Below are 27,335 nucleotides of genomic sequence, written 5' to 3'. Positions count from 1 at the left end.
CATACGAAAAGGGTGTGGCTCAATAAATATTGGCTGTTAATAATCTATGTGTTAACAGTAATTCTGCAATTATTCTTGAGGAGCTACATGTTTGAAGAGTCAGGTATGGTATTATGGAAAGTAAACTGTACTGAAGATTAGAAGATATGTGGGCTCTAATCCGTATCTAAGAGTCCTCTGTGGATTCTTACTTTGCTATAGAATCTAGCAATAGCCATGCTTAGGCTCTCTCTCTCTTTCATTCTCTGTACAATTCCTTCTAGCCTTGATATTCTGTGTCTATACAAAGAAGAAGCAAGAACTGCTAGTATAAGATTTTTTAGGGCTCCTGTGGATGGAGAGACAAGTGAAATGGCCTCCATAATGAGTCTTTTCTGATTCTCCAGGTCAGTTCTATTCTTGTAATATTTCTTTCTGGAGATTATTCCTTGGCGCCTTTCATTCCTCTACTCTTCCCCTAATTCACATGATCGTAGCATCTCTGGATATAATGAAATATATCTGAAAACAACCTCGTTTAAAAGAATAAATCTATTAAGGAGCTGAGAACTTTCTGGCGTGAAATGAAAAATATTGATTGCCTCCCACCTGTTAGCAATGAAATGCTGTTCAGTTAATTAACCTGCTCAGAGATAAAGTTTATTTCTGCCCTTCACCTTCAGTTCCAAATCTTTAAAACCATTAAAACAAGTACCTAGTCAATGAATAAATCTTCTCCCAGGCTCCATATTCAGGGCTTCTGTGATCTGGCTGTAGCCTATCTTTCTGACTTCCGGCTACTTCTCTTCTTCTCTGAGTTCTACATATCATAACTAATTTAAAATGCCACCTCTTGAACAAGGCTTTCTCTGAGCTCTGGCCTCTCCTCCTTCCCCCCTGTCATCTCACCTTTCCTAACTGCTGCCAAGCTGTAAGCATTACCTCCCTATTCTGAACCCTCCCCAAACATTTCTTTTTTTTTTTTTTTTTTTACTTTTGTAGCATTCATTTTATACCTTGTATTGAGATCATGTGTATATTTATAGTACTAGACCTTTGAGGATGCAATTGGATTGATTTTTGTATTCCCCACATATTCTAAAACAATGTTTTGCCTATAATTGGTGTTCAATACATATTTTTTAAATGTTTAAATGGATATCCATTGATTTAACATTTCCTTTATGGTGGTGTTTACTTTTAGGGCTCACAACTGCTGTTTCATCACCGGCATTAGAAGAATCTAACGTAGGAAGGTATTTTTCATGATTTACATTGTATGCAAAACTGGACTACCAAGACTTTTACTTTCTCTGGAGAAAACCCTGTTGTTGTTTTACTTCCTTAGCAACTTCGTAATTCTAAAAATCTTTTTTTGCTTTAGTGAAAGGGTGGGGAAAAGCAGTCTGCTTTTTATGGACACATTACCCTTTTCATGATCCTGATTGTAAGCTTGATATGGTTTTCTCTCTCCTGCCTCAATTTACTTAACAACACACATGGAGCTAGCATTTTATGAGCACAAAACTCAATTTTTGGTAAAGCAGCTATCCAGTTATGTATGAGAGTACTCAAATGCATGCATCTAGGTTGAAGGGGAGAAATCTGGTCACCTCACTGAAACAAAAAAAAGGCCATTCACTTATTCAGTATTCATTTTCTTAATCACCTATTAGATTTCAGGCTCTGTGTTATGTGCTGATTATACAAATATAAATACAATTCTATGGTCCCGGGCTTCAAAGATCTCTGAATCTTGTGAGGGGAGAATGTGTAATGAGATATTTATTATAGAAAATGTAATTTGAACCATGCCAGAAGCAGGGACAGGGTAATGTGGAGGACAGAGGAGTTTCTCTGAGAGAAGACGGAATTTTTAAAATAAGGAAGTTATCTCTTGTAGCATAGTCTTCGTGATGATGCTAATAACATGTGTTATTTAGTGGTTATTAAAAGCATCTTTAAACATCTCACCTGGAGCCAGGTCTCAGCATCCATGGTAGGTGCTGGGGCATGATTCAGACAAGCAACCATACTGCATTAACCAAGACCCAGATATAACTGAGGTCCTTGCTCCTGAGAGCTTGTAGGAATGAATCATCGATGGAGATGGCAGCATCTTGTGATTCATTAAACTGAATTTCCATGCCAATGATATTTTGGTGCAGAAATTTTGCATGCTACCCTCTATGGTTTCAAGACTAAAGGCATTACTCTAGCTGTGTAGATAACTCAATGAGATGTCTTATTCAAGTCTATGATTCTGGAAGGGTGTGTGTGTGTGTGTGTGTGTGTGTGTGTGTGTGTTTGGGTTGAGAGATGAAATAAGGAAGGGAAAAGGAGAGGGAGAGAGAGGATTTATGAGGAAATGTAAGAATGTAATGCCAACTTTTTTTTTGTATGCTCTATGGCAGGGTCACCTTTCATTATTTTTCCATATAAGTATCCTGTTATTGCAGCACCATTTGTTGAATTTTTTGTTGTTGTTATTTTCTGGGAAGCACATGGGCCGAGAATCGAACCCGGGTCTCCCGCATGGCAGGCGAGAATTCTACCACCAAACTTACCTTTGCACTCCCAATACCAACTTTTAAACAGCCAAAGTTTATAGTATTTGTACAGATTATTTTAAGTTTTCTTGTTTTTTCTTGCTCCTCACATTTGAGAGGTACTTTTCTGCTCTTCAGAAATTCCTTGAGAAGGATGGAGTAGGATGAAATGAGTCAGGAGCAGAAATAGGAGAGGAAATTAAAATCCATTTCAAATTACCCCTTGTTAGTGGCTCAGTGAAAGGCTTGGATAGGGAAGAGACTGAAGATGTTGGTTAAGAGGAGGTTGCAGTATTGTTTTGTATTCTTATGGTCCATAATTGAAAGAGGACAACGGCTTGGGGTAACAATAACTGTTGTACCGGTGGCCACAATCCATGCAACAAATTATGTGAGCACCTACTACATGCCTGCATGACCTAGGCATTTTGGATGAAATTGGGCCTAAACAAAAATCCCTGTCTCATAGCTCTCAAGCTCTAAAGAAACATTCACCTCCTTGTTTGAAGCGTTTCCTTCTTATTAGGTCTTAGTCATGAGGGACTGAGTTTCCACTAAGTCCCTAGGTTTAATGTGGAAATCCCCAAACTTTATTTCTTCCAAGGCTTGCAGATTGCATTTGTTCAAAATGCTAATATGAGCAGGGACATGAACTCTGGTAGGGAGGTAGACGTCTCTGTGTATGTGTGCTGGGGATGGGCGGTGGTAGTGTACAGAGAGCAGAAATTCTACAACAGGGCCATCCACACTGATATTTTCCAGCTGGGGCAAAAATGCACGGGTTAGCATCCGAATAGCCCCTCTCCGTCTCATTTGCCTTCCTCCCTCTCCCTTTTACTCTCCACTTTTTCTCCCTCTTCCCTTCCACTCAAGTCCCTCCTTCTCCTTTCCCTCCCTTTCCCTCGGCCCCTCCCCATCCCCTTCCCTAACACAGTTTTTCTCTCTTCCTCTCTCTCTCTTTCTCTCTCTCTTTTCTCCCTGGTTCCCTTTCCCTCCTCCACCCTCCGCGGCGGCTGCGTCAGACCCCCAGGAGCGTGACGCGCAGGGTCTGGGTGGTAACTGTCCACTCGCCCCGGGTGCTGAATGCAGTAGCGGCGGCCGCGACGGCGGCGGAGATAGCTGGGAGCTCTCTCCGCTCCAAGAGCCTTGCTTTCCAGTCCTCGGACAGTCAGCTCACGCCCCAACACCTTCTTTCCAGCACCACCCCTTTGGGAACTCAGCCAGGGGGGGCAGTAGCCGCGGCGGCGGGTGCTGAGCAACGGCGGAAGACGAGACAACACCTGGCAGCAGCCTGGAATCTGATTTGCTTCCTATCGCCTTTTATTAGGAGATATATTTATACACGGTTTGGGGGAGTCGCGAGGTCCAAGCAGAACCAAGTCCCGTCTGCCATCCATCTCGGCCACGTCGCTTTGGTTCCCCTTCCCCACCTTCAGCTTGCACCGCAAACAAACCTACCTCGTTGCATCGGGGAGGAGAGAGGTAGCAACAGCGAGTCCAGCCAGCCAGAAGCAGCAGAGAGGAGGGAGGGGAGGGGTGGGGTGGGGCAGGGAGCGGGTCGAGGCCGCCCTTGGTGGGGGTAAGGCGGGCAGAGCTGCGGAGAAGACCCGGCAGCCCCCCTCCTCTGTCCCCCACCCCACCCCTCCAGAATCACTCTTTTCTGAGTATTTGGGAACCGAATTGTTCCGCTAGTATTATTTCATTTTTTATTACCCCCCTCCTCCGCGCTTCCCAGCCGCCCCCACCCCCACGCCTGCCTTGCCTCTGGGTTGCATGGCAGCGTTGCCCGGGCGCGGGGGCTCAGGGCCGGCCCCCCGGGAAGGAGGAGGAGGAGGAGGATCATGAAGCCTGGAGCCGCAACCGCGCCGGACGGCGGGCAGCAGCCAGCAGACCAGCCGGAGCAGCCCCCGCCCGGGAGACACCCGGAAACCGACGAGCAGACGCTGCCGCCGCCACAGCAGCTTTGGCGGGCTCTGGCGGAGGCGAAGGAGGAAGAGGGCGACCACGACCCACAGGAGGAAGAGGAGGAGAAGCGGAGGCCACGCGCTCTCTCGGACCTGTCCTTCTCCCGGTCCTTGCCTCTCGCTCAAAGGGACCTTTGATGGAGCCAAGGGGAGGGGCAGCGGATTTACAGGTTGCAGCACGGCTGGGCTGGGGGCTGAGATCATGTAGCTACTCCTTCCTCTTGCCCCCTCTCGTACGCCCCGCTTCTCTATCCCCTTTTTCTGCTGCCGCCCACCCTCTCATACACACACACCCTTTCTCTAGCCAGGATCTTGATGTTCAGGAAGGAGGAAGCTCTGTAAGGGTTGGATGATCTTTCTTTCTCCCCCCACCCCCCTTTCCTTACTCCCTTTCCAATCTTCTATTTTCTCACCTCTAGTCTCCTAATTGGCTTCCCCCTAATTTCTGTGCAGCTCTTTGGCTGCAAAGGCAAAGCACAAGTCCCTTGCCCAATTGTACTTGCAAACCCCACCCACCCTACTGCTCTCTTATAAGCAACTCTGGTGCTTCCGGGGTTAATTGCCCCAGTTTTCTGTCCGGGAGAATTAAAACTTCTCCAACCTCCTTCCCCACAGCCCCCTAATTAATCTCCTACTACCGAAAGAAAACTATCTTTTTTCTTTCACACATGCAGCCCCCAATTCTTCATTGAGCTGGTTTGCCCTAAATTCAGCTCAATCCATTCTAAGTTCGATTTCAATTCTTCCACACCCTTACCCTTATATAGAGAAGAAAGACATTTCCCACTGCCTAGGAATTTGAGAAGAACCTAGTCAACCTCTCCTGGGGAACTTTCTTGCAATTAGACCTAACAACTAATCCTTGGCACTTCCTTTATCCTCCTGCCCTTATCTGTGCCCTCAGGTGAAAGGCTGGAAGGAGACACACTGAGCAGAGTTTGAGGTTGGGGTTGAGGAGGGGGGGAGGTGGGCAAGAAAAACTTTGTTGCAATGGTGGTGGTTGGGCTTTCCAGGTAGAGTCCTGAATCAATACTCAAGTTCTCAGTCTTGGGGCCAGTTTATTTGCTACTTGGAAGAGGTGCAAGAAGAGCCAGTTATCTGTGTAGCACAGATACACTGTGGAGTCCCCCAAACCCATCCTGCGCCCTTCTGCAAAGACTTCAGCTGCCCGTCCTGGGCTTTCTGTCTTCACTGGGCACATGCTGATGCCCCTGAGTGGGCTGATCTGGTGGTGCTGCTGCTCTTGCTGTGGCTGGTCCTGCTGTGGATTGTGCACCCCGGCTCCCCAGATGTTGCGCCACCAGGGTCTCCTCAAGTGCCGCTGCCGCATGCTTTTCAATGACCTGAAGGTTTTCCTACTGCGGCGCCCCCCTCCAGGCCCCCCGCCCATGCACGGAGATCCCCAGCCTCCCGGCTTGGCAGCCAACAACAACACGCTTCCGGCTCTGGGTGCCGGAGGGTGGGCAGGCTGGAGGGGTCCCCGAGAGGGGGTTGGCAGGGAGACCCCTCCTGTGCCACCTCCACCACATTTGCCACCTTCTTCTGTGGAAGAGGACTGGGGTGGCCCAGCCACAGAGCCACCTGCCTCCCTGCTCAGCAGTGCCTCCTCAGATGACTTCTGTAAAGGGAAGGCTGAGGATTGCTACTCCTTGGGCAGCAGCCTGGACAGTGGTATGAGGACTCCGCTGTGTCGCATTTGCTTCCAGGGGCCGGAACAGGTGAGTCTCTTTTTCACTTCTGTTTCCTTGTGGTATCTTCAGGTTTTACAGATTGCCACTTGCCCACTTGCCCTGGGGAACCGTTATGCCCTCTTTGGTGTGAGGGCTGTACGTTGTAAGCACTCCTTAGTGATGGTTTCTTGTGGTTAAGTTTGCCCAAATGGTGTCTAGTTCCTGTAGAAGTTTCTCTGGTGACTCAGTGGTACTCTCGTTTTTGCATTTTCCTTCCAATGCTATTCTTTTCTGCTCCATCTATAATTTCCATAAGCATCTTCAAAAGAGAAAATCCATACATCAGAAACCATGAAACGAAGGCATTTGGTGGTTTGTATCCTGCCTATGGCCAAGGTATCCTTTTATCTAAATTTTTGTGAGTGACATTCTTCTCAGCCCATCTTTTGCCAACTCAAACTTCTTCCCTCTCTGAAAATGTGCTGATATCTTACTCTCTTTCCCCATCCCCATAGACTGAAACCCAATGAGTCCGTTCTTTCACTATGGCACTACCCCTTCCCATTTCACATTGACATCCTCAGAAGTCTGCTCTCATCACTGAGGAGAAAATAGAGAGAAATTCCAGGTCCCAGAAAACCACATGGTTTGTTAAGACACTTCTTGGCAGACCTGATTTGTCTAGGTTGAGCACAGATAGGAAGTGTGAGTGAGTTTAAGGGACATAGAGAAGAAAGTAGGACATCTTTTCATATCTGTTCCTCCTCAGGCTGAGTTACATCAATTTAGAATGTCCCTTAATCTCTCTCCATCCATTGTAGAGGGTACCAAGAATGTCATGGGCCAGAGCTTTCCCAAGTCTGGAGGTTCCTTCCTTCCATTCATATTTTCACAGACATGCTCACCCCACCCATCTCAACTCCACTAATGTCTTAGACTTTGGATGGCATGTGCATATTCTCATAGATTCATGAATTGTCACAAAATTTCCCAAAGACTCCAAGATAGAGAAGGCTCGCCTGAAAATCTGATCTAGTGAATGATGCTAGAGAAGGAATATTCAATTGCAACCTGGGCAGAGTTATGTGGTCACATCAGCCACTTCTTCCAGTAGTTTCCCTGAAGAGGAGGAAAGACTTCTGGGGTGCTTCTTGAACAAGTGGCAGTGCAATGGGGTACCATGCTGGTGCTCCTTGGTGACTGCTTCTTGCTGAGTGCTTGCTCTGTGATATGCAGGTTTAGCTGACACTTACATTCACTGTCTTTGCTTTGAATAGACCAAACATGGTAGGGAGCCATGAGGACTGGGGTCACAGTCTGGGAATTATGAGGGGAGGTGATGTAAAGCTCAATGTGAATAAATGTCTCTGAGAGGTTGATGGTTGGTTCGATGCCTGAAGCCCCATATGAAGTGCTGCTCAGAGTTGAGAACTCCAGGTAGGTGAGAAGGTCCAGAGGGGCTGCTCAATTTCTGACTCTCAGTCCTTCTTTCTGCTTCTAGCCCTGGATCTCCAGCAGAGCCACAGAGCAGGATGGATTTGAGGAGAGCAATAATGAACCTTCAGGGGCTTTAGGATATTCTGGGTTAGAAGTTTGCTCCAGTCAGGAGCTTCATCTTTTCCAAAAGAAAGAACTACTTAGTCTTGCTAACTTCCTGAGCTATTTATTTCTTCTCCCATATGGGCTGGCTCAGGTCTGCATGTCACAGGGGCTGCTGGGAGTGTGGCTCCTGGCAATAGCACACTTGTTTCTAGAAAACAGCAGGACTTGGAGCCTGTCCTGGAATGATATTTCATCTGCTGTGTGAACTTCTTTAAATTGCTTTACACCTCTGGATGCTTTTCCAACTTTTCTGATTTAGAGACATCCTTTAATGTTCCCCTCCCCTTCCTTATTAGTGTGTTGAGAGGATCTAAGAGATAAATATAAAAATAGCTTGAAAGGGATTAATATATAATGAGCATGTATTTTTGATAATGAAAAACCTTTATTTTTAAAAAAAAAAAAAGAAAGAGAAAGAAAGGGATGATTAGCAATATTGTGAAATGTCCTCATGTAATAACAGGGTCTGGCTGGAGGTTAGGGGCTTTCCTTTCTTGTTCATTATTTTAAGATATGTCATAAATAAAGCAATGGATTAAGAAGCTAACCCCAATAAAGGAATGGATTCTGTTATTATGTGAGAGGGCTAGAGGGTCATGCATGCATTAAGATGCATCAAATCAAGCACTTTCTGCATATGAGTATTATGCTTTGGGGGTTTGCTTTATCTGTGTAGGAGCCAGGAGGTTTTAATGAGAGTCTCCTATAGTGGTAATAAAGTAATATAGATAGAGGTTAAATGTGGAGAACACATTTTCCCATTTTCCTCTTGTTTTCATTTGCAGCATTTCGATAAGGGAGGGGGGAAGCAAAATGGGGAGATGGGGAAAGAGAGAAGAGAGAGGAAGAAAGCAAAAAGCTGAGATTTCAATATTTTAGTTTCTGTTCAAGGAATGCACTATACAGCAACTGTCCACATGTGGCCCTGGGGAGTGAATGCAGACAGCTCACAATCTTAGCAGATGAATGTCTTGGTCTTTTTCCCTGCCCAAACAAAAGAACTAGACACAGCCCCCTCTCCCCAAGTCATCTGCCACTCTTCTGGGGCTAAAAGGCTGCCATAAGTGAAGATTGGGTCTCTGTCTGTCAAGGGCTTATAATGTATGCAGTGAGGGGCAACTGGAGTGTCCAGCTAGTGCCACCTTTGCAAATATCTACAAGGGACTCCGCCTCCATTCATTCAGGCATGCATTTATATAACACATAGTTTTTTGGGCACCCACAGTGTGCCAGATGCTGTTTCAGGCACTAAAGAATTCAGGAATGACAAAACAGATGAGATTGCTACTCTCCTGAAGTTGATATTCTAGTGGAAATACAGAAAGAGATAAGTTAACTGGTAAGATAAGTAAGATGATCTGTGATGGCATTGAGGTCTGTGAAGGAACCCTAACCATGAGTTAGAGAAAAATGAAAGGGAGCGGGTGGGAAAGGTACAGCTGCATTAGACAAGACATCAGCAACAGCCTTCTGGAGACTGTGCCATTTGAGCTGACACCTAAATGATGAGAAAGACTCAACTGTGTATGGGTCTAGCAGAAGAGCATTCCAGGTGGAGGAGATAGCAAATTCAAAGGCCTGAGAAAGACAAGTTTGGCATTTTTTTGAGAAAGAGAAAGAAGGGAAATGATAGCGTTGGAACAAATGCTTTGAGAACTGACTTGGCTCCATGCTGGGGAGCTGACTGAGTAGCCACTCTTCTTTTCATAGTCATTCATTTAGGTTGGACAGGAGTCAAGGATCCTTGGGAGTGTAGGACCAGTGCTCAGTCAACAACCTCTCTCTCTCTCTCCCTGCATTCCTGGTTGAAGCTATACTAGCTCACTTCTGGCCACACTGTACCACAGGGGGTAAGCCAAGGTCTCCGAGGTCAGATCGCCCCAGTTTGAGGTCTGAGCAAGTAATATAGAGTTTTTGTGCCTCAAATTCCTCATTTGTGAAACTGCAATAATAACTATAATAACAATTCATGAAGTTATTCTGAGCATCAAATCAGTCAATACTTTAGAGCAATGCTGGTGCAGGGTTTTGTGATTGTTGTTGCTGTGCTGTCGTCATCATCCTCATCACCATGATCACTATTATCCCAGAAGCAAGCAGGTGTTCCCCTGCCTTATTGAAAAGGAAAATTCTCACCCAGCTCTCAGGCTGGCAGGAGGACTGCTGCAGTTATGGTCTGGCTGTGATAGTGGCTTCCTTCTCATGCACTTATAATGCTCAAGGCACAGAGTATTGGTTCTCTGTTTCCATCATCAAAAGTCTTTATTAAGTGCCTATGTATTCCTGCTGCTCTGCTGAGTAGGGCTTGGAGACACACGGCAGATGTGGACCTGCCCTCTGGGAGTTTCACAGTCTAACCCAGACATCACAGAGGCTGCTAGAGATCAAGACACAAAGACAGTGAGCCTGGCGTGAATTACGGTCCTAGTGGGTACAAGAAAGAGATGTATGCTTAAAAGAAGTTCGCGTGTGGGGTGCTTAATTCAGAGAGACAAGAAGGGGAATTTGCTCTCTTTTTTCCCAATTAGTCAGGGAAGGCTCGTCTGTGGTTGCTTAAGGCCAAGTGAAAAGAAATATATGTAGCCTGCAAGGCTGAGGTTAGACAGCTGGAAGCAGAAGAGACGTGAGACAAACGAACATCTCAACAAAGAAGAGAAACTATCGCCTAGGTTATGAGTGACGGAGGTTGGGGAAAGGATGAAGTCCATCATAGCAGTGAGGGAGGCCCACCTGTTTTGGACTTAAGGAAAATAGAACACAAGTCTGGAAGAGTTTAACAGGCTTGGTATGCCTCTCTTATTCTTTCTGGGATTGACTTTCCTGGAGGTTTCTGTTCAGAAGGAGTAAGAGTAGGGCGAAAAGCTTGTTTTAGTCAATGTGTAGGGTTCTTGGGGAGTATGAGAAGGACTCTGCAGGTCTCAGAGGAGATTGGAGACCCCAAGATGCAATGAGAACCTTGGAATGGAGATCAAGTAGAACATTGTAGGAGGGGCTGAGACGATGTACTTATTCTTCTCAACTCTACAGTTCAATTTTACATTTTTGTGTGTGATGATTTAATTACTATGTCTTCAAAAAGAGTAGAGTAGGCCTATCCCTAACATTTCCAGGACTTACAACAAGAGTATCAATGGAAGCCCACATACCATAGGCCAAAATATTTGAAAGTAATAAATCAAGCTAACAAATTGCTTAACAAAATATATTTTATCCTCACATCCTGACAAATACACCCTCATAATGACCTAGAAGATAGGTTTGAGTTTAGAATTTTTGAATTCCTCTGAATTCCCAATTCCAAATAGGGATTTATGGCCATTGGACCCCAACTCGCTCTGATTTTCTTTCCACCACTGGCTCTGTACTGCACCACTAGGAGTCTTGGACACACATGTATGCACACTTTGTCCAGCTTGTCCAAGCTCTGTCCATATCATCCCCTAAAATGCCTTTCCCCTTGCCTCCCCTTCTTGGGCCAAGGAGGGAACAGTTTATGAACCTGAAGAAGAGGAACTGTAGGCCCTGGGAGCAGGCTTGAGGCTGTCTGAGCAGGAAATCTGGGACCCTAGGTAATCAGAACATAGTCTAGAAGAGGGGTATGGCCCCTTAATGCTGTAGACTCCTTGCCCTGTGGGAAAAGAGCAGCCAAAGAAGGGCTAGAGTGAGGGCCTCTAAAGCAAAAGGCCTTCTTGCCTAGGCCTAAGGGGGATACTCCAAAAGTATAACCCTATGGATTTTTGTTCATCATTGGATCATCAGCTCCCAGCCTGGTGCCTGGTAGGTGCTTCATGCTCTATAAATATTTGTTGAATAAATGAGCCTCTGGAGCTCATCCAGTAGGCAGCTCTGCAGGTGGGGAACTGGGGAGGAGATAACACTCAGGAAAGAAATACTCTTTGGTGTCGAATAGCTGAAAGTAGCTCTGTGGAAGAAGGAGTGGACCTGTTCTGTAGGGTCACAAAGGGTAGTACTCAGGTCAGTGAGGAAATCTCCAAGGAAGCAAACATGGTATTGATATGGAAAGAATTTTCTATCAAAGCTATCTCAAGATAGTATGGGCTGCCTTAGATGGGGAGTCACATGGGTGAAGGAATTAGATGGCCCTCAAAATTCCTTCCAAGCTTGAGAGTCAAGGCTCATTACAGTGATATTGTTTTGGGTCCCAGAAATATTTTTAACCTAAGCAGAAAGAGATGACTCTTCATCCCTGTTCAATTCAAGGGGTCAACTGGTCCTGGTATTTCTACTTCCAGTGTACACAATTCATGGCATGCACAAATGTGTCTTCAGCAAAGATTGCAAGGAACTTTCTCTGTTTCTTGTTCACAGAAATCCCAGGTTTAAGCAATCATGAATTTACACCATGCACACACCATGACAGCAGAGCCAACCCTTCATGGTCAATAGGCAATAGACAGAGTCAAGGGTATTAGGACATAGAAACTTCTCAGCTACCCCCCAGAGTCATGAGTGGGCTATTTTCATTCTGGGTTTCTCCACTGTGGCCTTTCAGTTTTTACTGTTGCCAGGACTGGTCCTATTTAAGCTGGAATCTCCAAGGACCCTTTGTTCACTCATGCTCCAAATCTTTATTGGGAGATGATGTAAGGATGTTCAAGTCACACTATTGGGTACCTGGCTCTCTCACGGATGTAGCCATCTATTATTTACATAGTACAGGCATGTGCACATATGAATAAACCATCAAACACATCAGTCTCGCTTTCACAATCAGAACTAGGGATGGGCAGGAGAGGAGATACCCTGGTGTTTTGACAGTTGTGGAGTTGTTCTCAAATCTTCACTCACCGCTTCTCATTTGATTGTCTGCTGACCCCTCCATAATTGTTCCCTTTGAAGCCATCCTTCTTCACTTGCCAGCCTGGACCATCTGGATCATCTGGGCATGGGTTGGCTTATTTATAGGGTGTGACTTCTAGATGAGCCTCCCGATATACAGGATTATCTAATAAATCCGTTAGGGCTGGAGGTTGGGAAATATGAATTTCAAAACAGCATGGGAGAAGAAGAAGAGATATTGAGAATTGCCTGCCTTCTCTCTCTCCCTCTCACTGTCAGTCTGTCTCTCTTTTTCCTCCTGCTTTCTTTTCCAGCCAGTGTGTTGGAGAAGCCCAATTGTGGCCTATGAGTTTGGGGTGGAGAGTAACTTGAACACAGGGAGTGTGGGAATGAAGGAGCTGCTTCTTGTTTGATGGGAAGGAAGCCAACTTGGAAGTGAGCCTGGATGTAAAGGAGCTGGCAAGTGAATACTGTATGGCTCGGGCTGCACATCATCCCCCTCCTGAGATGTGTCACATAGAAGACAGAGTTTACGCGTGCTTGTTACGTGTAGTGTGTATTTGATCCTCTCTCTATGAAAAGGAAAAGAAGGGTGCCTGAGGTGCCGACTGTCTCACTTCTAATGCAAAATTGCATTAGTTACCATTTGAGCACCTGAACTGCTAGCAAACTCTTAGCGAAGGAAAATGGGGGTCTGCAAATATAAATTCTATCAGACTTGGCAATCAAAGGAGATATGGACCTCATGCCCCACAAGGGGACACCCAGGTTCTAGACTTGGACTCACTGTCCTCAAGAGGATGTCTCCAGGGTCTGTGCCGAGAGGCTTGAGGAGGACAGGTCAAATTACTTTCCTTCTCTATGGAAAAATTACTTTGGATGTGATTGAAGAGAATCAGCATCTATTTTTCTGGAAAAACTCTCAGAAGCCACCCTGGTGACTAGGACAGAGCTCAGCACACCATAGGTACTCAATACATACTTGTTGACACTTCCCCCTTCTCCTGGCACATGTCCATTCCAAATTAACAGTGCTGTCTTCGGGTCTTGTTATATGTATACGGTGGAAATGGTGCAAGGCATATTTGTATGTGTGTATTTGAGTATGACTGAGAGAATATGTGTGTGTATGAATTAAAATGCCAAGCCAAAGGATGTGGATGATCCCTTGAGGTCCCATCCTACCTTGTTTTCTGACTCTGTAATGACAAATAATGAGTCTTGTCCTAGTAATCTTGTGACCATTGTTTTGGCTTGAGATCACTTGACCAGAAGCAGACCTTTTCTGTCCGAGAACTGATGAGAAGAGTATGGGCTTTGCAGTGACAAAGACATGGATTTAAAATCCTAGTTTGGGCCCTTTCCAGCTGTGTGGTCTTGGGCTACTTATTCAACCTCCCCGAACCTAGATTTCATTGGTTATAAAATGGAGATAAAATTCCAAGTGTAAATGCTTGTGGTAAGGAGTTGACAAGATGTACAAATGTTCCAGGCTCAGGGCAACTGTTCATTAAATGGGAGTGGTATGTCACAAACCTAGAGTGGGGTCCCCAGATCACACTGCCCCCTTTGCTGCTTACTAACCTCTCTTACTGGAGCCATAAGACAAAGATCAGGTGTGCTAAGGTTGAGCTTTGACCACAGAGAACCCCCAGCTGCTTACTTTTGCACCTGACAATCTGGTATGGGTTTACACACACACAGCAGCCTTTCTGCTCTGTGCTGCTGGGCCCAGCTGAGCCCCTCCCCTCCGCTCTCCAGGCCCCTCTCACTCGGCATCGACATCTTTATCTGTCTCCATCATCACCACATCCCTGGCAGATCTTTATGAAGCAGCAGCCTCTGCTCGGCAGGAGCTGCACAGCAAGACACTTACCTGAGCTCTGAGCCCCTGCAGGCCAGGAGCAGACCATGCACGCTGAGCAGCAGGGAGAGGAAGTGGCAGAGAAAATGCTCACCCAAACCAGGTGACAGAAAGGTATGTGGGGAGGGATGGATACCCCAGAGAGACGTGACAGTAAACCCCACTGAGTCCCTTTGCAGTTTGCTCGTGCTTTATGATTCTGTCCAGGAGAAAATCTCCTTGTAGTGATAACATGTCATTTTAACACCTTTCTAACTCTTGCCTATCTCCTTCGTGAGCAAAGAGAGAGAAGGCCTCAGGCTCAGGGGCTTTGGACATGGAATGATATCTAGCTAGAGTTTGTTAACCTTGCTTTGTTTCTACTTGTGGGTCTATTTTTTTAACGGCAAATGGTACCTGCTTTTCATCTATAGCAGTGATAAAAACTCTCCTTTAGTAATACGTTCATGCAGGTCAGAATGTGAGACATTTAAAGAAAAATGCTGAATATGACGAAAATAGCACAGATAGTGCTATTATAAATGACCGAAGTTTGCGCACTCCCCACCTGAGCTGCTCACTTTATAATTGTGCTGAAGCATTCGCGGACACCAAGTGACCCAAGAAGGTGATAAGATACAGGCTTCCAGGCCATGACCTTGGGGAAGGGCTCTGGAATCTGCATTTTCAACCACTGGCTTTGCCAATTCTGATGTAGGTGATAACTTTAGGAGTACTGTGGTTTAGGCAGCAGCTTGAAAAGGCAGCCAATGGGGAGAAGAAATGCCTCTACCAGACAGCGGGTTTCAGTCACACAAGAAACACGGGCATGGGAAGTAGGAGGAGAAGGGAGGAGTCAGCCGGGTGGGCACAGGCTTCTGTGGCAAAGACAGACAGTGCTCCCTAAATATCCTTGTCCTCCCTTACAGCCTCCTTGCTGTTAGGTGGGAACCGTGTGACTAACTCTGGCCAAATGGGCTAGGAAGGAAGTGATGCATCACTCAGCGCAGAAGCAGGAGTGGATACCTCTAGCATCTCTCTCTTTCCCCGTCTCAGTGACCTGAATGCCATGTGTTCCAGAGGGGTTAGCTGCAAGATGCAAAAGGAAAGCCTCACCCACACAGGACTGTGACATGAGGGAGTGGCACACTGTGTAGAAATACTGAGATTTGCGTGGGCAATGGTGGCTGAGTGGCAGAGTTCTCGCCTGCCATACCAGAGACCTGGGTGCGATTCCCAGTGCCGGCCCATGCGAAAAAAAAAAACAAAAAACAAAAAACTGAAATTTGGGAGCTTGTCTGTCGCCTCACTAATGTTCATTTCTCTATTTAATACAACCGTCAATTCCCACTTCTGATTTATATTCAGAGGGCATTCTTGAGCAGAGTCCTGTTGGGGCCCACCCTAGGGAAGGCCCTGAGTCCCAGTAGAGCAACAGATGGAGAGTAGCCTATTCTCTCACTGCCCACTAAGTACCAACAAGGAAGGGCTTCAGCCCCAGAGAGACACATCACTTTTGCCCACCACTCATTGACTGGATCCAGCAATATGGCTCTGCCTAACAGCAAAAGGAGTGGGAAGTATAATCCTCCTGGGTTCTGGAAAGAGGTAAGCCAGACACGGATGAATTCTGGAAGTTTCTCTTCAACATTTGTCCTACTGTCTCAGGGCCATTGTGTGAGTTCAATGAGATAACACCTACCAAGCGCTGAGAACACTGTCTGACCCACACTCGATATATATTCGTAGTTATTACTTTTATTTCCTTGTTTATAAGAGCAGCACCTGGAGCTTGTATCTATCCAATTTCTCCTTCCCCCAGTAGAGGAAGTCTTTCTAGAAGAATGGGCAAGGAATTGGGCATTAAAGGCTGGAGTCAGGAAAGAATTTGAAAAATTGGATATGAAGACTGTTCCAAGCAAAGGTTCAGAGATGGTTTTGGAGAAAATAAGCTTGGTGGGTAAGAATTTGGGGCTTTCAAAGCCAGACAAAACTACATCAAATCCCAGTGTTGCTGTGCAATTTGGGCAAGTCACTTTCACTTACAGAGCCTGTTTTCTTCTCTATGAAATCGGAATGATGATAGTAGTACTTGCCTCAGAGGTTGTTATGAGGCTTATATGAGATAATGCATGCAAAAACTCTTAGCATAATGTGGAAATGCAAACATAAAATAAAATCACACTCATACCATTAGCTTATGACATTGTTACCGGACTTCACCCAGCTCTCAATTGTCTCCGAGCTTTCTTTGAGAATTTCTGCCTTGATCTGTGTATGACTGTGGCCTGTTGAACCCAGATGGAGCTGCCACTGTATTACAAGGGGGAGGTGAACCTAAATATATTCAGCCATTACCTGTAGACTAAATAAAACTTATCTCACATATACACATAGTTTTTCAAATATATATGGAAGCTACTGTGTTGAATAAAATCAAAAGTGTTCCCCAGTTTAGAGTGGCCACTTGTCAATATGTATATCTCAATAAACAGATACTCAAAGAATAACTACCTTCATTTGAGGTTTGTGAAATTGTTTGAATTTAAAAGGTGTTCAAATCGAGGGACATTCTACAAAATAACCGGCCAATATTTTCCAAAAGTGTCAAGGTCAAGAACAATGGGGGAGCTGTTATTGGAGCAGCCTAAGGAGACATGGAAACCAAATGCTTTGTGGGATCCTGGATTGGATCCTGGACTGAAAAAGGACATTAGTGGGACAGCTGGTGTAATTTGAGCAGGGTGTGTGGATTAGCTGCTAGTATTGTATCTCTGTTAAGTTTCTGGCTTTGATCATTGTACTACGGTTATATAAGATGTCAACCTCTAGAGAAATTGGGTGAAGGTGTTTGTAATGTTTTTGCAACTTTTTCATAAGTAGGAAAATTACTGCAAAATGACAAGTGAAAAAATAATTTAAAAGAGAGGTTTCTCGGGCGGGCCGCGGTGGCTCAGCGGGCAAAGTGCTTGCCTGCCATGCCGGAGGACCTCGGTTCGATTCCCGGCCCCAGCCCATGTAAAAAACAAACAAAAATACAATAAAACAAGAAAATGTTTAAAGATGTTTCCTTTCCTTCCTTCTATCCTTCCTTCCTTCTCTCTGTCTTTCCTTCCCTTCCTCCCTCTCTCTTTAAAAAAAAAAAAAAAAAAAAAAAAAGAGAGGTTTCTCATACTTGGAAAAACTGGGAAATACAAGCCAAGAGACAAGAGTATGGTTTTGATGGTTAGAAAAACCTAGCACTTACTAGCTGTGTAGGTTTTGGAAAATTCATTAACTCCTGTGAACTTCAGTAATCATCTATCTGTAATGTGGAACTAATAAAGATAAGTATCTCAGATAATTGTTAGGAAAATTTAAGTAGACAACACTTAGTACCGGGCACAAAGTACGTGAAGGAGGCTTCCAATAAGCGCATTAGTTCTTTCTCTATCTTTCCTTTCCTCCTCTGTCCAAGGTGAATGATAGGCATACCTTGCACTTTCCCCAGGTTTAAGTACTGTGCGCTTAGTGTTTTTGCGATTGACAGGGTGACTCCTAGCAGTGCAAAGTGTTGCGTGGGCAGGAAAGTTTTCTCAATAAAAGATCTCAAGCATGTAAACAGAGCTAATAACCACCAGCACAAACGGCATTGGCCCTGCTGCAGTGTTCTTTAATGCTTCTTAACCTGACACCCCAAAAGGAGCGATTGACACATTGAGTGTGGGTTGTATGTTTTGATTCATCCTGTAAGAACCCTCCAGGAGTCACACATTTAAGCCTCCACGGAGCAATGCAGTACTTTAGAAAGAAAAGCTTTCTAGTCCTGGGGTTCTGAGTTCTCTAATATGTTTAGAAAACAACTGCCAAAGCCAGGTGGCTGCAGGTAAACAGAGCGGGCCTGGACTGCAGGGGGTCTGCTCCTGTGGTGTGTGTGAGTGAGAAGCTTGTGGGGCCGAGGGGTGGATGTGTGTCTTTGAATACAGATGCTTAATACAGAAAATAAAGACACTTTAGGAGTTAATACTGGATCTCTATTGGTTTAGCTGCTCTTGCCTTTTGCTCATCTTTGTTCCAGAGAGAGCCCAGAGGGTCTGCTTTTTCGCTAAATCAGTGCTGAGAGTCTATGTAATACTTATTGCCTTGTATCTTGCTTCTGACATCCATTAAGTCTTTGTTTGCCAAAAACATCAGTTTGGAGTTTGGGAGGACTATATGAAGTTATTTCAAGGCTCTTCACCTGCCCTTACCCCCCAAACACCAAACACTTAAGTGGGCAGTGACTCATTAAGGGAGCCTCCTCATAGATTTAAATTAATTTTCATCCTTCCTATCAATGCAATTCAAGTCAAAAAGTATATTTGATAAGATGGCCTGAATTTGCTTCAAAATAATGCGGTGATTATGGATGAAGTGAGACTGGCTATGTGTTGACAATTTGGTAATGGGTATACATGGGGATTTGTTCTACTATGCTCTCTTCTTTCATATGTTTGAAATTTTCCATAATAAAAAGTTAAGGGCTATTGTTTGGTTAATAAAAATGTTATAAAAAGGACAAGTTTTACAAAAATGGAGGTGGAGCTAACTGAGTGTAGATAAGATAGTTTTGGGCAAAATTATGCTAAGATCAGAATCAAAGACAGATAGGACCTAAGTGAGTCCCAGTGGGTATTTCATCAGTCTTGCTCAATGAAGGGGATAAATTTGATGATCTCTTATGGGGTCTTCCATCCCCAGAGATCATAATTTCAAGATGAAAATGTCCTGCCATCTATTTCCTTCCTGGCCCAGCATGAGAATCAGTGCAACCATTCGCTCAGTAGACCCTAATTGAACAAAACTGGATTCCAAGTCCAGGCAATGTGGAGAAGAGATGGGGAGCTCAGAGTCAAGTGGAAGAGACAAGTATGCTCTGAGAAGCAGCCATAAGACAATGTGATGTGTACCTTAGACCAGGGTTGCAAAAGTGGTGTAAAGGAACAGGCAGGAGGGGTAACTAGTGATGCCTGGGAGGGCCAGAGAAGATGCCGCAGAGAAGCCAACCTTTGAGTGGTGAAGTGGGGATGAGTAGGGGGAAAGTTATTAAGGGCTCTCTCCAGGTGTGCCCACACTAGTCGGAGGTATGTACAAAAGTACAGCAATAAGAGAGCTACTCTGATTCTCCTTTCCACTCAGCCTAAGCCTCTCTCCCTTGCTCCTTCTCATTGCTTTTCAAATTGCCCTGCTATGTTTTAACCAGTATAGCTCAACGAGTTGGGTTGGATTAAAGCATGAGTATAATTAAGGGAGGGGAGGGGGTGTGTTTGTAGCATTTAGTCTCTCCATGCTGGCCTCTTTGGGCTTGGATTTTGTAGTCTTTCTGTAATTGAGCCCAGGGGGTTGGCTGGGCTTGGGAGCTACCTACCTACACAAAAACTCTTGCTTGATTGAATTGAGTTTTTACGTGGAAGTCCCAGGGGCATTTGGAAGAACCATTGTGAGTCCAGGAGCTTCCTTTTCCTATAACGCACACAGAATCATTAACTCTCATTCCAGGGGTGGGGTGGGGGTGGGGGTGGGGGTGATAGGGAGGGAAGAGAAGATCTGGTTTCCCAAGTAGACATGAGAAACCAGGAATCGGAGAGGTGAGGCGACTTGTTCAAGGCAGTTGGCAAATTGCTGAGTGGAGATCTGTTTCTCAGCCATAACTGATGTGACATATCTTTCTCATTGTCTCTCAGGCTGGGAAATACCAGTGAATACATCTTGATGAACACCCCTTTCCAGTTACAGAAATATTCATCCATTCACTTTCTAATACACTAATGTATTACAGTAAAGTTTCAATTTACCAGAATGTTTGGGGAATGGAGGAGAATGGGAGAGGGAGAATGGGCAGGATGGAGGTGACTTTATGATTAATTCTCTAGTAAATTTGGGACTAAGCCTATAACTTTTATTGTTGGAAAATCTTCATAAACTGTGAGTCTACTCTGCAGTGACTTTTGGACATCACACCAACATTTCTCTGATTTTGGAGGATTGTTTAAAGTTTGGTTCTGGGGTAATTAGAAGGCATAGAAAATGAAGTTCTAGCTTCCCAAGTCACAAGATATGTCATAGAAGCTGGTGGGTGGATTTTACTTAAACTGTGATATCAACTTGGTTTATCTTTCTCCCACAAGAGTAGGGTAAAATCTCCAGTTTGTTCATTTAACAAGTATCTATTGAGCAGCTGCTTTGTGTCAGAATATGCTGAGGATTCCGGATTATACAGAGCTAGAAAACTGCCCTTGCTTTACGTTCTTGTGACTGCAGGTGGGGCAATTACTTAACACGATGTGGTAAGCTCTTAGAATTGTGCCAAGTGTAATGGGAGCCCAGGCTTGAGGCTCAGGGAGGGCTTCTCACATGAGGAGGTTTATTTATGGTAGACCTGAGGTTGACCATGCTAACAGAGTGGGAAAGACATTCGAGGAAGGAAAGAGGAGCTTTTTCAAAAGCAAAGAGGGAGGAAAGGAGTATTGCCCCTAGGAGAATGGAAAGACTCAGTTTATTCAATATAACAGCATTAGTTCATCTTCCTTTCTCAGCACACCCAGTCTGGCTTCTACCAGGAGGCTGCCTTACCTGGCCCACTCGAGGGAGGGGAGCATAGGAGTCCCGCCATCTTGGGTGATCACCGTGGTAAGAACCACCCCCACCAGCAACAGGTGGAGAAAGGGATATACAGAGATCAAAGGACTCTAAACATGCTGAGGTCTCTCCAATGTAGTTGGTAAATCGTGTCTCATGCATGACCCAGGTACACTTTTCTTTCATGTCTCTTATGTAGCAGCCATTTTCTCGCCACAGAGAGCCACAAGAAAACATAAAAGATATGGCCCAGGCTTCATAGTTTTCCTAGACCTTCTGTTTTTTCTGGCCTCCCCATCTTTCTGTTTGCCCGTTCCCGGGGAGAAATGGTAGACACAGAATATATATTGCGTTTGCTTCTTTCCCTTTTTGATTCATCATTCCCCAGTTGCCATCAGCTTTACTACCTACCCTCATGCTAGGAAAGATGAACAGGTTTGTTATGATAGAATAGTATGTTTTGAGAAAAAAAACACATCCTCTCATTTTAGAAATAAGGGGACCGAGGCCCAAAGAGGATAAGTGATGCATCTGGCAGGGAAGACAGATCTGAACAACTAATTATGGGTCAGGTAGATGGAAGTACAATTATTATGCTCCAGCATATAATAGGGTTTTTCAGGACAAAACTGTGAAATAGAGATTATCACTACTTACTTTGCATATAGATAAAAGGCAGACTCAGAAACATCAGGTGACTTCTTTACTGATTTGTATGGCTGAGGTTTAGATTCTGGGCTCCTGGCTCCAAGTCCAGTGTTCTTTCTATTGGTTGATTAAACATAATTAAATCAGCAGCTATATTTTGAGTACCTATGATGTGCCAAGCATTGTACTAGCCCTAGGAATGCAAAGATAAATAAGATATGGTTCATTCTCGACCTGAACAAGAGAGACAAGTGTCTTGGGAACAAATGATTGCCATAAAAATCATGCTGAAGAATGTTCTAGTTATAGCATGGGTGGAAGAGAGGGAGGGAGGGTCCACTCTGCTGGAGTGAGTCAGAAGAGGGGAGCTTCATAGAAAGAAGAACCTCAAGCTTGTGCCAGGAGAATCAGCAAGAGCTCACCAGAGATCTGGGGGACAGGGGCATCCCGGCACAGAAGATGGTTGACATGGGAAAGGAACACATGAGGAGTGCCAGGAGGTGGGAGGGAGGACCAGAGGCCCCTGAGCAGGTCCAGTTTCCCCCTTTCCCTGGCAGCTGCTCCTTTCAGTGAAGAGGCCAAGGGCAGCATCTAGCCCACCTCCTGACCCAGCGATCCCATGGAGTAACAAATTCACTTGCCTGCTTCCCATTGCCAGGGTGAAAAGGCAAATGCCCCCAGTATGGCAGCAAACAGGGACCACTGAGATTTGAACCTAACCTCTTCCCTCAGCCTGTTCTTCCCACCTTCTCACCAGAGCCTCCAGTCAAATCTGTCATGCCCCCAAATATACCCTGTGGCTCTGTGCCTTTTGCTTCTCCTGCGAAGATTTCTTCCACCTTGGACATTCTTCCCCTTTTCCTTGACCAACCCCTTCCCTAACTTTCTCCAAGCCCTGCCTCATATATCACCTCCTCCTTGAGGCTTCTCTGTGTCCCTCCTCTCATCCCTGGGTGTTCTACTTTAGCACTTACTTGCTGCAGGCTGCCTGCCCTATTATCACACATACCTCTCCCCAGTAGAAGGCATGCTTGAGAAAGTTCATTCCATAAGTCCTGGTCACTTTTTTATTTTTTGTTTTTTTATCTGGCCACGTTTATATCACTGCCCCCCCCCCCCCCATAGCAGCTGTTGGGAGGTGAGACAGTTATGCATATGAATCACCCAGGGTCCTTGATGAAGTGCAGATTCTGATTCCACAGGTCTGCAGTGGGGCCTGAGTTTCTGCATTTCTACAGGTTCCCAGGCCAATGCTGGTACTTCTGGTCCACAGACCACCCTTTGGTAGCAAGGAAATCAGTTGTTCTCATCCTTAGCTGATGCATTAGAATTGTCTGGGGGATTTTAGAGCTGCCGGGTCACCAGCCCAGACCAATTAAATCAACCTCTAGAAGTGGAACCTGGCATCAGTATTTTTAACTCTCCCCAGGTGATTCCAATGCTTAGCCAGGACCGAGAATCCCAGGAAAGGAAGAAGGGAGAAAAATCCCCGGTTGATGATAAAGGCTGATTGATTGGTCCAGATGGGCTGGGCTGGGCTGTCAAGAGATTTATTAGAAGTAAAATCAGAAATCTAAAAGAAGAAGCTCATTTTAGAAAGCCTAGAGGCAAGAGTCTTAAAAAACGAATTCAGGGTATAATGGTTTTTGTGTTGTTTGGCCATTTAATAGGGAATCAACAACACTCCTTGAGCCCTTGTGGTAATGGAGCCTTAATTTAGACCCTGGGTGGGGCTGGGGGGGAGGTCCCCACTGCCCTGGAAGCATCTAACAGAAGCAACCAGAGGCCCTCCACACCAGCAAAGGAAATTTTTCAGAGATTAAGCTGTTTAGACTGGTCCTCTGACAGTTGAGTATTTTAATTTCCTTGCTTGTTGACACTCCCTAGCAGCTGTTGCAAACATTTCCCATTCTCATAAAGTAGGAGGCAAGGTCTCAGGCAGATGACCTTACCTCCTACTTTACTGAGAAAATTGGGGTCAGCTCTTCACATTCCATCATCTCCCCCTTCTGCCTGTCATCAACTCTCTCTTCACTCCTGCAAATGTCTATCTTTACCTACTCTCTTGCCATGCCTCCCATCTGAAAAAAAAAGAGGCACCTTGCCTCTTTCCCAAAATGACCTTATGCCGGTGCTCTTTGTCCTGGCTCACCCCAGCATCTCCCATCTCCCTAGGGACTGCACTTCGCCCATTACCACCCCCAGTATACCCACACATCATTTCTGGACTCACTAATCACTGCTTCTCCACTGGCTCCTTCTCCTCCACTTACAGGTGAGTTCAGGTCTTGAAACAAATCCTACCTTGGTATCCCTTAAAGGTAGAGTCACTTCTCTTTCATTTTCTCCTGTCCATTTGGTTTTGCAGTCTGGTTTCCTCCTCCACCGCCTGCCTGAAAACGTTTCTTGGAAAATCTCTGAGGATCTAATTGTCAAGCCAAATTGCCTTTTCCGGTTTGTTCTTTTGCATGGGTAGGCACTGGGAATCAAATCTGGGTCTCGGGCATGGCAGGTAAGAACTCTGCCTGCTGAGCCACCGTGGCCCACCCCGAGCCAAATTGCCTTTTGAGAGCCTGCCTTCCTTTGTTTCTCTGCAGCATCATACACTCCTGCTTCTCCCCTCCCTGCTGATGTACTTTGCTTTCTTGGTTTCTAGCCCTTGGTTTTTTGTCTTAATGTCTGTGAGTGGTGAATACGAGTATTGGCCCTTCAACATGCATCCCGCCCAGCTCCTGCTCAGGTGCTGCCCAAGTTTGGAGTCATTCCCCATTGTTGGGTCAAGAAATTGGTTGCATGATTGAATTGCTACCAGCATTTCCCTCCCCTACCCCTTACCCTGCCATGAAATAGAAGAATAGGATGGGTCTAAATCAGAGTTCAGGACAGCTCATTAGGAAGGGTACTTATTGCTAAATGTATGTTGACTGTGGATGAGTAAAAAGTTAGGAAACTTCTGTCCTAGTTTGCTTTCCTGAACTGCAGAGCTGGAAAGTAAAAATGACCTTTCCAAAACCCTTGCAACGAACTCAACTTTTCTAACATTCCATTAAGAACATCTTCTTGAAATCGAGCTCCCCTCCCCAGTTCCCTGCATTGCCAAAGGTTTCACCAGGCTCCTGTCTCCCTGGATCCATCTTCTCTCTCACCCCATCCATACCTAATCAGTCTCTGGGTCCTACTACAAGGACTCTAGTATTTAACATCCCCACCTGCAAGTTTCTCCTTGTGTCAGTTGCAGCTGTAGATATTATTATCCATGCCCAAAATATTGCAATAGCCTTCTAACTACTTTCCCGACCTCCAGTTTCACGAACTCTTCCAAATTCCAACCCTGAACAGTCATTTATTAGTTATGTGACCTCAGGAACATTGTTTAACTTTTCCAAGCCTCAAAATCCTTACCTGCGAAGTGGAGATATTTAATACTTTCCTCACAGGGCCGTTCGAACGATTAGAGGAAGATAATATATAAATACGTGGATAGATGATCTGTGAAGAGGCTGGCACAAGTTAAGAACTCAGATGTTAGCTTCCTGCCTCCTAATTCATCAGACACTTTGGTAACAAACATTCTATGACTCCTATTGCCTGCTGAATAAAATATCTAAACTCTGGTTTTAATCCCTTATAAGCCCCAGTGTGGCCACAGCCTTCCATTTAGACGTTCACCTCTACTAGTCCTGCCCTTCTGGGCAGTGAGACCTTTTGCTATTTCCCCAACAGATAGACGTATCCCTGTCTCAATACCTTTTCCTAGGCAGGTCCTTCTGCCAATCCTGCTCTTTCCCTCAGCTCCACCCCTCACCTACAGTTATGCCTGCAGCACCACCCTGCAGCGGGCAAACACAAGAGCCCGTCCACTGGCTGGCGACCATTCGGGATCTGGACAAGTACACTGGGCTTGAGCCCAGGTGTGAAAGTCATCTTCGAGGGGAGTGAGTGCCGCAACTCATGGCACCGGTCTCCCCGGGGCCAGAGCAGAGGCGGCTGGTTGACTTTCTGCAGACACGTGGAAAATAAAACCTCAGTCCATCCCCTGACTCTTCTTTCAGAGTCTGTGACTCTATCACCAGGACCCAATCCATTCATTCTTCTACCTGTAATAAACTCCAAAGTCTCTCTAATGTACCTACCCCATTCCTGCTTCTACATCTCCATCTACCCCCTCTTTCCCACCACTCTGATAGCCATCCTCTGTCAGTCACAGTGTCCTGCAGCAACCCCGCCAGTACCTCTGCAGGTCTACCTGTCGTCTGGCACATCCATCAACGGATCAGGTGCCAGTAAGTGCAGAAAACATTTTTGTACCCAAAGGCGTCTTTTCTCCTCTTTGGAGACAGACAGTTGTGGGTTCAACCACAAACCTTCTCCTATACCAGACAGGTGCTTGATGGATTCCTGTTACCCTATAGAAAACAGATTTTCAGTTTTCTTGTCTGTCAAATGGAGAAAATAGTATGACCCTTATGTCTAGTTGTGAGAATGAGTTGCAATCGTGACTTGTAAAGCCTAGCACAGTTCCTGGTATCTTGAGGGCAGTGGGATCAAACAGGGAGTTCCCAGGGAAGTGGGCAAAGATATCCATATATTTATATCGACACCCAACACTCTAGAGCTAACACTTCTCAAACAACTGGAAGATCTGGAATCTTCGGGGCCCTTTCCTCCCTGTGACAATTATGGACTTGCTGAGTAGTAGCTGCCCCCTAACTATGGGTCGTTTGCCACAGTCCCTATCTAATGCCCTGACCTGACCTTCTGCTAACGTGGCTGAACTTTACCATTGCTGTAATATTGTAATTCTTCTGTGCTGGTTGATGAATCGGTGCTGTGTGGGGCTCCCCCATCCTGGCTGCTTCATCCCCTCCCTTGGGACTCCCCCTCCCTGACCACACCAGTCTCTAGCCACTAAAGGGTAAAGCCTCTGTCTCAGTTGGGGGCAGGGCATCAACAGCCAGTTGGTGTCTGGGCAGGTCCAGTTGTTGAATATTTTGCATAGCATCCCCGCCCAGATGTGCTGGTGTTTGTGCTCTTGTCTTGACAGCTCTCTCTCCAGCCTGGAGAACAGGGCCAAGCCCAGTGGGCATTGCTGTTGATTGACTCCCGCCTTAGGGCCTCAAAACACTTCAGTGTCTCTCCTTCGCTTCCCCCACCCCTTCTTCGAAGCTAACAGGAAACCAGCCTCCCCCTTATCCTCCCTTTCAACGCAGCTCTCCCTCTCCCCTGCCTCGTCCATACCCAGCCGCAGACGGGAGGGGACTGGCGTGGCCCAAGCCCCATCGACAGAAGCCAGCGACAGAGGGATTGATGGGCCTTCTGCTTTGTGGGTAGCCAGATATGTAGTCATTCATGAGAGACCGTGGGTGTAATCAAAACTATTTTATTTCTCAGACAATAGAAACAAACAGAACAGCAATCTCAGTAAGGACGTGGCAGGACCAGCAGGGAGCAGGCAGACTGGAGGAGCTGAGAAATGGTATAAATTAATGAAAATGATTCTGCTGGCACTTCTCATCGCCTGCCTGCCCTCTTGCAATGGTTTCTAGCAACTGCTTCCCTGTGCCCCGGGCACTGTGGAATCAAAAGCTTGATAGCAGAAGGAAGTGGGGTTAGTCTTTCGAGGACCCGAGGAGGAGAATGGGGTGGGGGGTGGGGAGGAAGAGAGAACTGTGGAATTGAGGTT

The 27,335-nt window shown here is 45.7% G+C and overlaps 1 protein-coding gene across 1 annotated transcript in view; it reads left to right on the top strand.

The window, feature by feature from the left end:
* Window positions 1–5,676: 5,676 nt before the first annotated feature.
* Window positions 5,677–27,335, top strand: part of MARCHF4 (membrane associated ring-CH-type finger 4) — a 100,951-nt gene continuing 79,292 nt past the window's right edge. The window contains exon 1 of the mRNA XM_077152024.1: window positions 5,677–6,210. Coding sequence (XP_077008139.1) covers window positions 5,692–6,210 — 519 coding nt within the window. The 5' untranslated portion in view covers window positions 5,677–5,691. The remainder of the gene's footprint in view (window positions 6,211–27,335) is intronic.

Source organism: Tamandua tetradactyla, chromosome 3, assembly GCF_023851605.1.
Source record: "Tamandua tetradactyla isolate mTamTet1 chromosome 3, mTamTet1.pri, whole genome shotgun sequence".
In the NCBI taxonomy this organism is placed as follows: domain Eukaryota; kingdom Metazoa; phylum Chordata; class Mammalia; order Pilosa; family Myrmecophagidae; genus Tamandua; species Tamandua tetradactyla.
Note: the sequence above shows the minus strand (reverse complement) of the source record. Positions and strands in the feature narration are given on the sequence as shown.